Source organism: Atractosteus spatula, chromosome 14, assembly GCF_055471065.1.
Source record: "Atractosteus spatula isolate fAtrSpa1 chromosome 14, fAtrSpa1.hap1, whole genome shotgun sequence".
Classification (NCBI taxonomy): Eukaryota; Metazoa; Chordata; class Actinopteri; order Semionotiformes; family Lepisosteidae; genus Atractosteus; species Atractosteus spatula.
The window spans coordinates 7611035-7626874 of NC_142719.1; the positions used below are offsets into that span (position 1 = coordinate 7611035).

At 45.6% G+C, this 15840-nt stretch overlaps 2 protein-coding genes across 2 annotated transcripts; both read right to left on the bottom strand.

The window, feature by feature from the left end:
• Positions 1–8245, bottom strand: gpn2 (GPN-loop GTPase 2). Its single transcript, XM_088933306.1, has 6 exons — positions 8198–8245; positions 6923–7400; positions 6057–6213; positions 5478–5638; positions 4889–5019; positions 1–4213 (listed from the first exon to the last, which is right to left on the bottom strand). Exons 2-6 carry the CDS (start codon positions 7337–7339, stop codon positions 4141–4143), a joined length of 939 nt encoding a protein of 312 aa, XP_088789432.1. The 5' UTR covers positions 7340–7400; positions 8198–8245; the 3' UTR covers positions 1–4140.
• A 323-nt stretch (positions 8246–8568) lies between these two features.
• On the bottom strand, positions 8569–15117 carry gpatch3 (G patch domain containing 3). Its single transcript, XM_088931502.1, has 7 exons — positions 14659–15117; positions 12767–13188; positions 11432–11606; positions 10537–10596; positions 10172–10293; positions 9500–9627; positions 8569–9158 (listed from the first exon to the last, which is right to left on the bottom strand). Exons 1-7 carry the CDS (start codon positions 15089–15091, stop codon positions 8972–8974), a joined length of 1527 nt encoding a protein of 508 aa, XP_088787628.1. The 5' UTR covers positions 15092–15117; the 3' UTR covers positions 8569–8971.
• Positions 15118–15840: the final 723 nt, after the last annotated feature.

A 15840-nucleotide genomic window follows, 5' to 3' on the forward strand; every position in this document is an offset into this window, starting at 1 on the left:
TTTCCATCGCAAGGGTGATTTATATCACTATATTCCAGTATTCAACAGTCATGTTAAGCAGCTCTCATGTCCACTTCTACACAAACAGTAACCAAACACAACACAACATTTTGTCATGAATGCTTTACAGATAACAAAGCTGACCGATAACTGCTACCATTTTTGAGAAAAATTCAGAAAATAAAATATTAATCAGTGTGATTATTAAAGTCTGTATTTCCAATTGCCAGGATTAATGCACAATTTTATTGATTTCTTAACTTGTAGAAATGTGTACAAATACATAAGGGTACCCAGAAACCGTAAAAGAGATTATATAAATTAAAACATCATTTTCTTAAGTACATCACGGCTCAGCTCTATCGAAAAAAAAAAAACAAGACATGAGGAGTCAATGGGAAACAGGATTCTGGATGTGGACAAAACAAAAGAGTACATATACACTGAAATAGCAGAAGAAAAGAAAAATGTGATTTTGCAGTACTTTGATTTTCAAGTCTGAGAACAAAACTGGTTTATTGGTCTCATACAGCTTTATTACAATAACTGCAAACCTTAATATCTGTCAGCTGTAAGAGTCTATAGGTATTACAGTGCACTAGAAACACAAAGCTCTCTACTGACTTCATGTACTCCATTCCCTGTGGAGTCACAGACTAGGGATCAGTACAGCTTTCATATTCTATGTTTTTTTGCTTCCTAAAAATGAATATTTAAGCTTGCATTACATTACTAATGATTCTCCCTCCCAAACGGTTACGCTTTTTAAAACAGAATGTCAATTAAGCTTGTGCACACACATATCCTTTAAAGACCCTTCTCAAATGCAGTGTTTAAGCTTTAAGCCAGGAAGGACACTGGGATTCATTAACACATGGCATCATTTAGAGCAGCAAACAACAGCACACTGGGCTTCTGTCTGCAGAGCTGTCCAAACAGAACCCGAAGCACACTTGCAGGAGCTGGGTTTTGCTAGACCTGCTGTCAGTGTTTGTCCTCGTTAATTGAGCTCCGAGATTTGAGTTTACGGATGAGCTTCACTCCAGGAAGGGGGCAAATCAAGGACTCTTTAAAGATGGTACTATAGAGTCAGAAGGCAGGCATGGTTTCCTTATATCCCATTTCCCTGTGGGGTGAAACAGAATGGATCCCTTGCCGATGAAAAATAAACTAGTGGACTCTTAGTTTAGACCCTTGTTGAAGAATTGTTTTTGTGTGTCTGGATTTCCAAGAAGACTTTGAGAACCCAGCTCTATAAAGAGATCCTCAGCAAATACTGGGCACATGCCTGCAATCCTTCAATGCACCGTTATTTATTGGAGAGCCGAGGTATAAACAAGTTAATGTATCTCACACCGCTCCAGCACATTCGCAACGTGTTTGCCGAGCGCACAGCAGCCCCCAGCCGGCCCTGTGATCTCTGTACGGCATCGCTAATGAAGAAAATTTTCAGACCCCAGTGAGACATTGCTCTCAGCTGAGCACACTGGCCACCCACCCTCCAGGCCTGGTAAACGGGCCCTCTGGGTCTCACCGTCCACCGGCTTCCACAAAACAAACTCACCTCCTGTCTATAATTATACAGTCCTATACATCTTTAACTGCAGCTGATGAACTCAGAGAAATTCTTAAGGAGGAATATGGGGTCGTTTGGAGGTATAGATCTAAATGCACTGCACTAGTTAACGCATTCTTAGGACTGGAATTCAGACAACTGCTGGGTAATATTGTGAATTCACCATATTCTCTAAAATATGCATAACTCCTCTGCATTTACATAGGGTACTGTAGCGGAAAAAACACGAAGCTTGTCAGCACACATCCTGCTACGGTGAATTGTTCCAGGCTAGAACAAAACACAGCACCAGCTATCATAGAGTTTACTGACTGCAGTGGCATTAAAACCACAAACCTTGTTACATTCCATGTCTTGAACAGCTAGAGAGGGGCAAAGTGCTATGAAAGGAAGGCATCTCTCCATTTTCACCATTATAAAAGGAGCATTAGTCCAGGTAACAATTTGTACACACTGGTTAACACATGCTCGATATTGTCACCCACAAAGCAATGCGAAGTTTTTCAACCAATGTCAAGCACATTAGAAAAGAAATTTAGAGGTCATTGCTACATTCTGCCCAAAACAAGGCTAAATACAACAAGCTGCATGACGACCTGAATGAACAATATCTGATTGAAATTGATTTCTCCTGTTAGCTAATTATGACAGATTGTGTCGAGCAAATTCTTCAGTCTGATACATTCAAACTGCACGTCAGCTATGCTGTTTCTCTGGAAAGCTGCTCTTCTGCTAGCTTGTGACTGAAGGATGAAATGTTCTGTGCCCGTTTGTTTTCTGAAACGTTTCTTGCTGGAAATGATCAGTCGACAACGTACGTCGGAGTTAACCCCGACGGGATCTGTCCTTGAACCCAACCGTGAAAAACTGTTGCTTATATTAACAGGAATACATTGTGCACCTGTCGCAGACGAATACTGATCTTGGAATGGCATTCTGCCAAAAGACGGAAGCAAGCAAACAGTGTTGGTGCCAATCAATTTCATTAAGATGCTTAATTATTCCCGTTTTCTTAATATTAAATATTTCATCATTAAGTTACAATGTAGTTGAGACCACAAACAGGTTAACTAATGGCCATTCTGCTGCCAGTTTCATTACTGTATATGGGATAATAAAGGTCTTCTGAGAGCACCACACAGTGAGTCCAGGGAAAACCATGGCTTCTGCACCACTTGGTCTCCTGCGTATATTTCGACTCAATGCAGTTCTAAGCCCAATATTAAATGCTCAGTCAGTCTACACAACAACTGAATTTGTAGTAGAAATGTTTAATCAAACTGACCGAAATCCAGAGGCTGTGAACTGCTGCTTGGCCAGCAAAATTGCCATTTGCTTCTACTGCATACATGGTATCTAACGCCACCTGGTGCTTTTTTATAGGAATGAAAAAGCTAGAGACTAAAAGACTTTAAACCCAGGAAGGATAGCAAGGCTGCAATTGATAAAGGTTTGGTGTATTTTGTAAGAACTAAGAGAAGATAGTGTCCATTACAACTCTGTGGCAGCACATAAACTGCGTCCAACACTTTATTAACCTCTAAATTAACCCCTGAACGTTCAACTTTGATGATTACAGAAACTTTTAATAAGCGGACATAAATAATACCTTTGCAGCACTTACAATTTGCTCTGCATCAGAGATATATTTTTTACTATCTAAACTTTGCAGTCGTGAAGGAGATCAACAGGACCCAGCAGTACAAATCTTCCTCCTTATTGGCACATCTCATTACCTAAGAGATTTTGAGGAAGGACAACACAAGGGCCCTTAGGTAGAGAAAGCCATTTAGACTTAATCGTGGAAAGTCACAGTAAACCCTGAGCACAGATCTAACACCTACAGCACAGCAAGGTGATGGGAGGAGTATAATCAAATTGCCAAAGCACTGCCATGGCACACAACTAAAGACATTCATTTAAATTATTTTTATTAAAAATCAAAAGAAGAGAAATGTGAAGAAACAAAAAAGACCTGGCAAAGTCCTAAGTAAAATCCTGCAGCTGCCTTATTCTGTTCAAAGTTCTGCAAGGCTGAGAGCTGAAACACTGCTTCCGTTCTTGTGCTCTGGTTCACTCATGATGTCAGCTCACCCCTGTGTGCCACCGGGACTAACTATAGAATTGAAGTCCAGGTGCTACTTCAAGGTTACAGGCATTAGGCACTGCTGTATCCGAAGCTCGTCTCCCTGGGCTACAAATCCCTCCTGTCCTGCGTGAAAGTGGCCAGGCTGTATTGACACATGGGCAGCATGCCACGATCTCACCACCATATTTATATCACACGTGCAGAATGGTCTGCCCTAACCGTGCTATAGGTCTATAGTGTTGAACAGAAGATATAACAAAACAAACCGTGCTGAAAAAGCACAGTCATGTTACTAATTATTCACCTAGAACTATCTCAGCAGCTGTGCACTGAACATGGTATCTACACATGGATGCTGGCAGGGTAGGGCTGTAACTGGGCAGGACAGCTCCAGCTGGGGTGTGACTGTGGGCGACCTGAGACAGCTGCAGACGCCAGGGCGGATCAGGTGTGAGAGTGGGTATCCAGCTGCCAGCTACAAGTCCATCACCTCTGCCTCCACAGTTTTGCTGCCAGGCTGCACATACTTCTCCTGCACGGCCAAGCTCCTGAGACTGGGGTTAAAGAAACACAGACAACAGACGGCAACAGAGCATGAAACACCACAGGGAGACCACAATCCAACCCTCCATACTTCACTTTGCTCATGGGCTTTGAATAAGGAAAGCATCAACAGGATTTGCACAGACCGATACTACACCTCTGCTGTGTAAATCGCCTTTTGCCTTAATAATTTGTCAGAGTTTTCATTTTGTACCCCCTCAGCTGAGAATACCCGGTTGTTGCTTTCAACACCATCTATGCTGCACAGGAAGTTGAGGAAGGATGGATGGGCTCTTCCATCTTGCCCGCCGATCAAAGCTTTCCCTTCCCGGCACGCTGCAAGCTCCACAGCGCCCGACAGGAGAGTGAGCGCCACCCGCAGGAGCAGCAGATCTCTCGCCGACGTCTCTGCAAGCCCGCTCTGCACCCGGGCAGCCGCAGGGGCGATTGTAAGGCCGAGAGAGCCCCGGACTGATTAATCTCAACCTCATTCCCCGCGCCGCTCTGCCAACAGTGTGCTACTGCTGGGAAAGCCCTGCCTCAAGCCGACGGTGAACCTGCCACCTGCCTGCGTCCAGCTGACGTGATTCTTCATCACGCAAACAAAAGAGACGCTAATCTACCCTGAAGCAACTAGGCGAATGAGAAAGGAGCTGAAAGAGCATGACAGACAAGGATACGAATTGAAGTGAAAATCAGCCCCCACAGCTGCAGACATCATAGCCGCCAGGCTCCTCTGCTCCAGATCTCCAAAGCAGTAGCCATTGGCCTTGTCCACCTGCCGAATCACCTGCACCATGCTCTCCTTGTCCTGGGGAGAGTAGAAACAGGACATTCAATAAGCTTCGTATCACATATACCTACTTACTAAGAATTAGAAGCCACTACAAAAGATCTGAGTGTAGCAATATCCTTTGTTGCCAGCTCTACCTTCTGGACTCAACAAAAAACCGAGTTATGTCACACACTCTGTTCCAGCCATGCACAATGACTCATGGGATCAACTTGGTAACATTGTGGTCAAACCACCTGGCTGCAAGCCGAGGGGTGGACACCGGTGGTCTTTCAAACTCAGCTTTTTATTTTTTTTTTAATCACCGAGACACAGAGAAACACCCTTGGTGATTTAGTACTCTGTAACATAAAAGAACCAACAAGAAATAAAACAGTAAAAGCTTCTCAAGTGATTCCACGGTATCCACAGATTGGCCAGAGCTTCCCATGTCCAATTAAAAGAAAGCCTACCCTGCTAAGGGAAGGAGCGCCTACCTGAATGTTCAAAGGCACAAAGGAGACCAGGCTGTAGTCCTCGATGACCTCCACCAGCTTCTCATTCAGGTGCTTGAATCTTTTGAAAAAAGGATCCTCAGCCAGGTGCTCCAATAAATATGACAAGTCCAAAACCTCAGTGTAATAGTCCAGATTAAACGCTATTGCAAAGAGACAAAGATCTGGAATGAACACTCTTCCAATATGAGCAATTATAATTATCCTACAAATCATCATCAGTGGCAGCCAGGCCAAAAATCCTGAAAGTCCCAGGGAGAGTTAGGGATTCTTCCCGACAAAACAGGGCTTTCAGAGAATGCTGAGGTGCATCAGCAATGGCAGAGAGCTGTCAGAATCACAGTGGCTCATCTATCACACACACACAGATTGGAATCGAACACAAGGGTAAAGGGTTTACTCCCACCCTACACAAACAGTAATAGCGGCACTGCGACAAAATGGAATTCATTTAGGAAATCAGGTTTTCCTGCGACATAGTGAAAGTTCTATGACCAAAAGGTGCAGATGCAACTATTTCTAAATTTCTCGAAGAGGACAAAAGTGCTCCTTGTGTCTTACCCAGTTTCCCAAACTGCTCGACGAGATCCATTTTGGAGAGGACATTGACATGGGGCAACTCCACATTTAGCATGGTGGACAGCGAGGTGCACAGCACGGAGATGAACTTGGCAGGGTCAGCACAGTAATGGGAGTCTACCAGGTGCACAGCGGTCAGCTGCAAGACAGACAAAGAGCAACTCTGTTACACAAGTGCAGTCCAAACTCCCAGCAGTATAAACAGAATAAAACCTAGAGAAAGGAGACCTGGTCCTATAGTACTAATGCCTCTTACTTTTCACAATAAACTATCCCTGTAAAAGAAATACACACGTCCAGAATAGTAACGTGCATCTATGCTCAATGTATAGGGATCTTAAACCGAATGAGACCCATAGGACGTTAGTGAAGATCTACGTTTAAGTAGTCATTAGCTCTTAAAAGGACTGCAGATAACCTTTCACCAGATTTCACTTCACTTTAGAAGACCACATTGGAGCAAACGCTTTCAGAATTAGCTGACAAAGCTTTTCTCTGAACTAGAAAATCAAAATCCGTCCTTGACAAAAGCTACACCACCTATTTCACGGTGGTCAGAGCCCCTTCAGCTTTTGTAACCTGCATGCCTTTGCCCTTAAAATAACTTCAGATGCTGGAAATCCCCCCATGGTAGGAAATATGCGGGGATAGAGGCTTGTATAATAATATGAGCAATATGGAGATGTATTTGACCCCCCTTTCAATAATCTTGATCAGTGGTAGCACCCTGGGACACTTGAAAAGAAATCGACCTGCAGGGGAATGTTTATCTCAATTCCCCCTTTCGTGATCCACCGACCACGAGCGAGCGACCGTCAAGGACAAACGGCAAGCAGGAGGAGACGAACCCTGAAGCTCCACTGGGCCAGCCGGGCGAAGATGTTCTTGACCGAGCTCTGGTGGGTGTACAACTCCACCTGGCCCGGGCAGTCGAACAGGAAGTAGCAGTCCCGGTGCTTCGCCACCTTCTCCTCCAGCCAGTCCAGGTTGGCCTCCAGGTACTCCATGCAGTAAACGAGGCCGCCGTTGGGCCCCAGCTTGAGGCCCTCCATCACGTCATCCAGAGTGATCAGCTCGGCGATGTCCACTGCGCAGGGGTAGGGCAGGCCCTCGTTAGCGGGGTCCAGGTTGACCACCACCACCTTGCGCCCCAGCTGGGTGAGGAACTCCTGCATGCCCTGGCAGTACGTGGTCTTCCCCGAGCCAGGGGGCCCAATCACCACCTGGCCAAAACGCAGGGAGGGCACTTTGGTCTGGGCGGCCATGACAGGTCACTGATTCACCAATTCATAACACAGCTGCGTCAGGACCAAGGCACGACGGGCTCTGTGAACAGAGATTCGTGCGTGAAGATCAGGGGAACTGACAAGGAAAACCATATTCTTCCTGATCGCACTATTCAGTAATAACACAGGAGGAACACAGAGAGAGACACTTGTGAAAAAAAATGACCAAATTTCCCAGGAAAACATCAGAAGCTGTAAAAGACATCTCTACACACACAAAGACCTAAGTGTAAAACAAAGTATAAAGCAAATGCTCTGTGCACGTACTTCTAAAAAAAGAAATAGTCCAATTTAAAACAAGCTGGAAGTGTACATTAATCAGACGAGTCTTTCATTTTCAGGCAGAGTAGTGCCTCTTAATAATAGTCCATAGAATCTGCGTTTTCACGCGAGCAAATACGACATAGATCTAAACACTCAAAACCCGATCGCTCCCAAGTTTTTAGCCACTGAAAGCTTCTAACCTACGTTTCTACAAACATGTCATACTATGACCACTGCATACGGAAATTAACGTCCTATGAACGTAAACAAACATAAATATAGTGGTGGTTTCATATTTACCAAAAAATGTCGTTCAAAGTCCCTCCAACAAATTAGTAAAACACAGCTCGGCAGATAGTGACTTTTAACATATCACGTCTCCCGTGTTTGATCTAGAGAACGTTTTCGTCATGTTTAGCTACGATTTCTAGAATTCATTACAGGCATAACACCAGAAAACATTACTAGAAAGTAGTAACTCGACACAGGCATTCCTTTGTTAAAAATAACTCACAATTGTCCAATATACTGCTTCTTATTACTTAGATTGAAAAATCCTTTACTTCCACCTACCTGCTCAGCTCTTGCTTTCAAACACTGCACAACAAATCCGAAAACGGAAATTAGTGCACGCTTCATATTCGTCCTGAACGGAAACACAGAATATAAATATTTGGTTCCCCGGCATCTAAATTTAACAAAAGCCAAAAATTATTTAAGGGATATACTTATACAAACTTCTTATCAGTCCGTTTAAAGTAACTGTCTGATGATCTGATTTATCTGTCAATTTTTTATCTCCAATAAAATGTTCAGAAACAGTGCTGCTGTTTTCCTCGTTGTAAGATTAAGATCAAGATCTTTAAGAGAAATTATATACATATATTTACAGTAAATTGCAAGGGATAAATATAAACAAGGATTATACACAACACAAAAAGCTTCTGTAATAAAATATTTATTACAAACATTTTACATGCCAAAATCCCCAGCTTATTAAAAAGTTAAACATACAAAGGACACTGTAACATACAGTAAATTCAAGAAACACTGTAAATGTTTTACAGTCTGTTACTATAAAACCCATTACATATGATCAGGATATAATATTAATAACAACAATAGTAATGAAGGAAATAATCCTGCAAAATGTGACATAGCTTTCATGTTAGAATCTGCAGCCGAAACTCATGACAGCTATGGAGCGAAAAGTTATTATCCTGAACACATTTCCTGAGAAGTCCATGATTAAATCATGGAATGTTAAAGACGAAATAAGGCTAATAAATATAATACAAAAGTCCAAAGGAGATCCAACATTTAGCACTCGGAATTGTTTCCCAGGAGCTATCTGTGCGTCTCACTGCTGCCCCCTGGCTGCCACTGTCTGTACTTCAAGCTGGTGGTGGGTTGCCGACGCAGCAGGCTGTCACCGCAGTCCGTGTCTTTAGGCTGGTCATAGACGGTGGATATGAGGAAAGTTGGCCGTGGCTTCTTCACGGGTGGAAAAGTGCTGATCTTCTCTCCATGGTAACTGTGAGGCAGCGCAAACAATCAGTGGCTGGACTCAGCTGATTCCAAGGCTGGTTCACAATGCTCCACTAAAAACTATCAAATGTTTCTCACATGAAACATCGTGTAACATAAAATCACATAATGTATGGAAGAATCTGACATTATATTGCACCTGGTGCACGTTTTTCTTAATTTAAAAAACATCTATGGATGTATAGAAACTAGCCTCCTCCTAAACCTACTAAGGTCACACTTAAGCGTGTGGTTGAATCCACAGAATCTTCTGTTCTCTCGGCGGTGGGAGAGAAGCTACAGTACCAGACCTCTTCCATTGAACTGCCAGGGGAAATGCATACTCACCCAAACCCCCTCTTGCACCTGGGGTGCTGCCCCTCACTCTCCAGGGCCTCTGCCATCCCAGGCTGGCTGTGCCCCAGCCCCTCTCCATCTCTCCAGCCCTGGCGCTCCATCACCCTCCTGCCCACGCCCTGCGGAGCAAGCACAGCGGTCAAGCGGTCAGGAGCGCTGGACCTGCTGCTTCACTCACGACCAGCTAGCACCGAGCACGGAGACCACTGCTCCTGTCGGCCATCCCTGCACCTGCTACCTGCTCTGCACACGTAAAGGACACCAACCCGTCCATTCCTGCAGGGATCTCTTAGCTACAACACCGGGGATCAGAAACACAAAGAAGACTGCTAGTGCTCTATTAGAAACTACAGGCTTAGCTCTACTAAACCTGGACAGTTTATACGGGAGGAAAATCACTTGTCTCTTATGAAAATAGTTAAAAATCTAAGGGAAAATGAAGTTAAAGCCCAAATTTCAACATATTACTTGAAAACAATATGCAACTGAGGTTGCATTTGGTTTTATTGTATTTAACATCCAAGGTGGCATGAGTCAACAATGAAATCAGTCTTCCAGCTGTGCCACAAACTCCCAGGCTAAGTATCACATGCCAAGGGTGAGACCCAGTAAGAGGCTGTGACAGGACCACTGCTCTGTGCTTTTACTCCCACTTTTCCATACCTTTGTGAACTTCTCAAAACTGCCGATCGGACGACACTGCGTCGACCCCTCCTCCAGCCCCTCTCTCAGTCTGCGTTCATATCTCATGCGGACATAATCACGGGCGTCCTTATCACCTCCGTCTGGAGACAGGGAGAGAGGGAGGCTGTGAGGACACCAGCTGGTAGCGAAAGACACCTTCCGATCCCTTTGAGCTCGCTGGGACAGTCACTCATCAAAACATAACACTCAAACATAAAATATCTACTCAGAAACATCAGCAATTAGGTACTCGGGCTGTATTTGACAAAAACGTTTCAATCCACTCGGATATTTATACAGTACTGCAGTGACACATGACGTCTGAATCTAAATGGACAGCGTACCTTTGTCATAGTAGACGCTCATGTCCACATCCCAGTCATCAGCCGTTTGCTCGTCGAAATCTGCCAGCGACAAGAAGGATCAAAGGAAAAATCACCAGGAAAGAATCCATCTGCTTGTCTGTAAATACTGTTTGACTGACCAGCTTCATAACATGTTGAAACCAATTATTACCGTATATTAAAACAAGGATGACCAGATCCCGGAAAATTATAATGCATGTCAATACTGCTCTTCAGCTGAAGTCCCCCACTGAACTGGACATGCACCTAATCTGATTGCTTTAGGACTACAGTGCAGCTCGTGGTCAGAGGTAGAGGGAAAACTACTAAGAGTGCAAATGAGATGAAGCTAATGCAATAGTTCCTACAGAACACTTTGTGCCATATTTCCGTTTGTGACCATTATCTTTAAATGGAGGTGTGGTGAGAGGTTTTGATAAAAAAAAAAATTTTAATGGTGCACGCAGATGACCTTGGACTTTAGATAAACACGCTGCTGTTCTGCAACAATTCAGAAGATGCCAAGTAAGAAAAGCAACATTGGCAGGAACCCTCCTTTATCGATCTCCTAGCTTGTTTTGTCAACAAGTGTTATCATGATCAGCATTTAAAGGGAGATTTGTAATAAATAACACGATGGGACAATCAAGCACACACCCCAGTGCGTACCTACTCAGAACATATGAGTGGTTACAAACAGGAGGCCATTCAGCCCATTTAGGCTACTGTTTGTGTGGTAGTTAGTATTTCACTGATTCAGCCGTTTCTTAAAAGAAGTCAAGAAGTCAAGATATCGTCTGCAACAATGTGTCTGGCTGCTTGTTCCACTCCCCCACAACCCTTAGGGTAAAGATGCGCCTCCAGCTTGATATGCCCTGCTCAGGCAGCGCCTCACCGCCTTCCTCCTCCTTCCAGTACTGCGCGTCGGTGTAGAACACCAGGCCCGAGCCGCCCTTCTCCCACTTCAGCTCGATCTCGTCCTCGAACAGCCTCTCCTCGGCCCGCTCCTGCCGCGTCACGTCTTCGTGCAGGGCCTCGTGGCGCTCCCACTCCTCGCAGGCGTCCGCGTCCTGGCAGACACACGCAGGACACACAAAAGCCCGCTCACTTGTGCTCGCCACGAATACCACACAAGGAGGCAATTCAGCAATCCAGCTGTTGTTTGAAAGACGTCAGGGTATCGGATTCAGGAGCATGACTGGGTAGCTTGTTCCACACTCCCGCAACCCTCTGGGTAAGACCATGCAGTACAATCGATTACTGACCATGACTGGAAGTACCTGTGCTGATACTGTATGTTCTTGGATGACTATTCCAAAACTGTTTCAACTGGCTGCAGAAAAAACAGGATCTGATCATGACTGGATTATACCCATTAATAACCACAACTCATCTTCCCTGTCTTAAACCACTTGTGCAAACTTTCCAAGTTGCAAATGTTAAGATTAAAAATGATGAACATCCTAGAGCTTCTTGAATTTTCACTAGCAGCAGCACTGTCAAGAACAGACGAGCCATGTTTCCACATCACTGTCTCCTCCCATGTGGTCTCCCTGCAGCGGAACACAGCGCAGTGCTGTCAGGGAGGAGGGAGGAGCGAAACCACATTCATTGGAACTGACTGGCGCTGGGGCCGAGCCCTGAGAGACACAGGTGCAAGTAGCGAAAATTATTTGTAATTTCTTGGAAAGATAAAGGAACAGCACAGTGTCGCAGAGGTGAGCACTGGTGCCTCGCAGCGCTGGGGCCCTGGGTTCTACTCCTGGGGTGCTGACTGTGTGGAGTTTATATATTCTCCCCACCCCCCTGTTTGCATGGATTTCCTGACGGTGTGTCTGTGACCTACTTTGACAGACACTGCTAGCAGCCATATCACCCTGGCAACCCACTGAAGCTCAGCAGGTGTGAGCCTGGTCAGTACCTGGCTGGGAGACCGGGGAAAGCTAAGGGCGGTATACAAGTATCAGGAATTATTATTATTGTGATTATACTGGTAGATGAATGGGCTTCTGGGAAACCTGGCCCTGGTGTAAGTGTGTGTACCCTGCCTTGTGCCCGTTGCTTGCTAGGCTCTGGCTCCCTGCGAGCCTGTCCTGGATGAAGCACTTAGAAAACGCCTGGGTGGAAGCTAAGATAAAGGTTAGGATCTTATGGGGATAGCTGTTAAAATAAAGACAATTCCACATGGAAGGAACTCAAAAGCCAAACTCGACTTCTCAGGCTGACTCACATCCTCCGAGTCCGACTGCGGCCCGTCCTCGCCCCCCCCGGGCACGGCGCTCTCCCGAGCGGGCTCCTCGCCCCCCCGCCCCCCCGGCCCGGAGAGCTCGGCGCCCCCGGCCGTGTAGACGCTCTCCTCCGGCGGCGCCACCGTCTGCGTGTCGCGGTACTCGAAGGGCACGTTGCCGTAGCGGCGGCCGGAGGCCGTGCGGGGGAAGCTGAGCCCCAGTTTGCGGATGAGGCGGGGGGGCAGCCGGCAGGCCTGGATCAGCTGCAGGAAGACGGTGACGGGGGTGCCCACGTTGCCCCGGGGCATCAGGGCCGGGGGGTTCATCTCGGGCAGGGTCCTCAGGTCCTCCTCGGTGAAGCGCTCGCTCAGGGCCACGCGGCGGCGCAGCTCCGGCCTGGTCCGGTACGGGAACTCGCTCCGGTCTAAACGGACGGAAAAACGTTTTTTTTAAAAAAAAACTGGCAGTGCGGTGGCTCTGTGGCTCAGGATCTGCGCCTGTGGCTGGAAGGGTGCCGGTTTGTATCCTGCGAGCCAGCAGAGGAATCTTACTCCGCTGGGCCCCTGAGCAAGGCCCTTCACCCCAACCGCTCCAGGGGTGCTGTATAAATGGCTGATTCTGCGCTCTGACCCCAAGCTTCTCTCTCCCTGTCTGTGTGTCTCATGGAGAGCAAGCTGGGGTATGTGAAAAGACAAATTCCTAATACAAGAAATTGTATTTACCTCTGACAGCGTATTGTTTTATGTTTTTTTTGGTTAAGTTATTTTTTCTGCCTATATAGATCACCCTGCAGCTCACAGCTGGCAGCCCCACTGAAGCTCAGCAGGTGTGAGCCTGGTCAGTACCTGGAGGGGAGACTCCTGGGAAAAACTAAGGTTGCTGCTGGAAGAGGTGTTAGTGGGGCCAGCAGGGGGCGCTCACCCTGTGGTCCATGTGGGTCCTAATGCCCCAGTATAGCGACGGGGACACTCTACTGTAAAAAGGTGCCGTCCTTCGGATGAGACATAAAACAAAGGTCCTGACTCTCTGTGGTTATTAAAAATCCCAGGGCGTTTCTCGAAAAGAGTAGGGTAAGAGTATCCTTGTCAAACTTCCCCACCGGCCTTTACCAATTATAGCCTCCTAATAATCCCCATCTATGAATTGGCTTCATCACTCTGTTCTCATCCCCACTGATAGCTGGTGTGTGGTGAGTGTGCAGGAGCACTATGGCTGCCGTCGCATCACACGGGTGGTGGGGGAGGAGATCCCCATTACCTGTAAAGTGCTTTGAGTACAGCATCCAGAAAAGTTCTAGGTAAGCATAAGGAATATTTATTTAATTATGAGCAAGTGCGACCCGTGGATTATATGCAGACAAGGGATTACTGTGTATTTATATGGGTTTGGTGTTATTGTGAGCAGAGTAAATTTACAGGGTTCTGGTGCAGCCGTTAGGTTATGTGTGAAAGGATATCCTATGGGCCAGTGTCTGTTATGTAATATAATGTGTACTTGTACTGTTTGTATGTTTTTCTACGTTTTTGTGTATGTACAACATAGCTGCTTTGATGTAAGACAGATGTCTGAGAAACACAGAAATGAAGTATTATCGTATGATATGGGAAAGACAGGAAAGTGCAATGAAGACCAAGAATTGCAAACAATTCTTGCGATATATGTCATATTGAAGATGGCTCTTTCAAGGTCGGACTACATTTTCTACATTGTTAAATAATCGCGCTGTACTAACATGCTCTTATTATGTCAGGGGTTTCACACGGCTGCAGGAAGTAAAGAACCAGACTATGTATTTAACCCTTCTGACTCGGTTTTCTTCGTGGGTACACACTGACTGCAGGCAATATACTGAAAGGGTTTAAAACAGTAGAGACTGCATTATAATCCACCGTACCTGACTGGGCAGACACTTTTATTCGTCGGATCACACAGCGGCGACCGAGCCAGCTCCCCTCCGAGTCAATCCACTGCTGTCCGGCATACATCTTCACGAATTTAGCAGCTTCTTGGGCGTGAACCGAGACCACACAACAGCAGCTCGTTTTGCCCTTCGTAGCGGCGACCCCCTTGGCACTGACCGCCGACGCGGAGCTGCCCTCCCCCGGGTCACTGCTCCCCGGACACTCCGGCGTCTCATCGGATCTCTCCGGCTCCTGATTCCCACCAGACACGACCGGATCCTTCAGGACTTCGGGTCGGTGCCGGTAGTGGAAACACACGAACCCCCCGCTTTCGATAAACTGGCTGAAGTAGTTTCGCAGATCCGCCGATCGAAATTTTGCCGGAATGTTACTAACAACAACATACACAACACCAGAGTCGGCCATGTTTCAATCACAAACTGTTCATGTAACGCAGGCAGTGACGTCATACTCCATTTGTATGAACTTTATTGTTCACAGAAAGACCAGCAACAACACATTCAGCCACTAGGTGGCGAGCGCGTCTCTTTTTAGTTTGCCCCTGGACTTGCATGGACACAGACCTACGTTCATCGTGTGTTATATACTTTTTTTGCTTAATTTGTGAGACACATGGGCCTATACTATTGGCTTTCGTTTCGTTTCTTCCATCTTTCATTTTAGCTTAGCTCTTTTAGTTTATGGTGCATATTGAAATGAGGCTAAACTGAATTCGTATATCTTTCGTAATTCGTGAATTGAAGAATAACTTCAGGACGGGAAGCGTGTGGTTTAATTACACTGTATTGTGGGAAAACACACATTTTAAAAAATGTATGTCTATGGGTTATTAAAGACAATCTACAGTTTATCTGTATACGTTCAGATAATTAACTGTATGGAACATAACCTAAAACCAAGCACTGTTTCTTGTCGTTTCATGTTTTTGGAGATGCAATATTTTAAATAAAACATCTTGGAAAGCAGTCTTGACCGGAATGCAGTATGAGAAAACAATTTCATTTCTTCTAAGCCAGGAGAGCTCCAGTCCAGCAGTTTTTTTTAGACTTGGCCTTTTAAATCGTAAGTTTCTAAAGGTCTGGATCAATTTAACTTTGATCCATTAAAGAGGTGGAGTGCTCAATTAAATCATTCTGACATAAAGTGGAAGAAAA

Bases quoted from the DNA above. Each gene is read 5' to 3' on its own strand.
- gpn2 (XM_088933306.1), bottom strand. From the start codon at position 7,339: ATGGCCGCCCAGACCAAAGTGCCCTCCCTGCGTTTTGGCCAGGTGGTG. The intron at 5,639-6,056 runs GTAAGACACAAG...TCTTTGCAATAG, and splicing joins CGAGCAGTTTGGGAAACTGG to CGTTTAATCTGGACTATTAC. The intron at 5,020-5,477 runs GTAGGCGCTCCT...TACTCTCCCCAG, and splicing joins TTGTGCCTTTGAACATTCAG to GACAAGGAGAGCATGGTGCA.
- gpatch3 (XM_088931502.1), bottom strand. From the start codon at position 15,091: ATGGCCGACTCTGGTGTTGTGTATGTTGTTGTTAGTAACATTCCGGCA. The intron at 13,189-14,658 runs GTACGGTGGATT...CCGTCCGTTTAG, and splicing joins AAAAGTGTCTGCCCAGTCAG to ACCGGAGCGAGTTCCCGTAC. The intron at 10,597-11,431 runs GTGAGGCGCTGC...TGTCGCTGGCAG, and splicing joins CTGGAAGGAGGAGGAAGGCG to ATTTCGACGAGCAAACGGCT.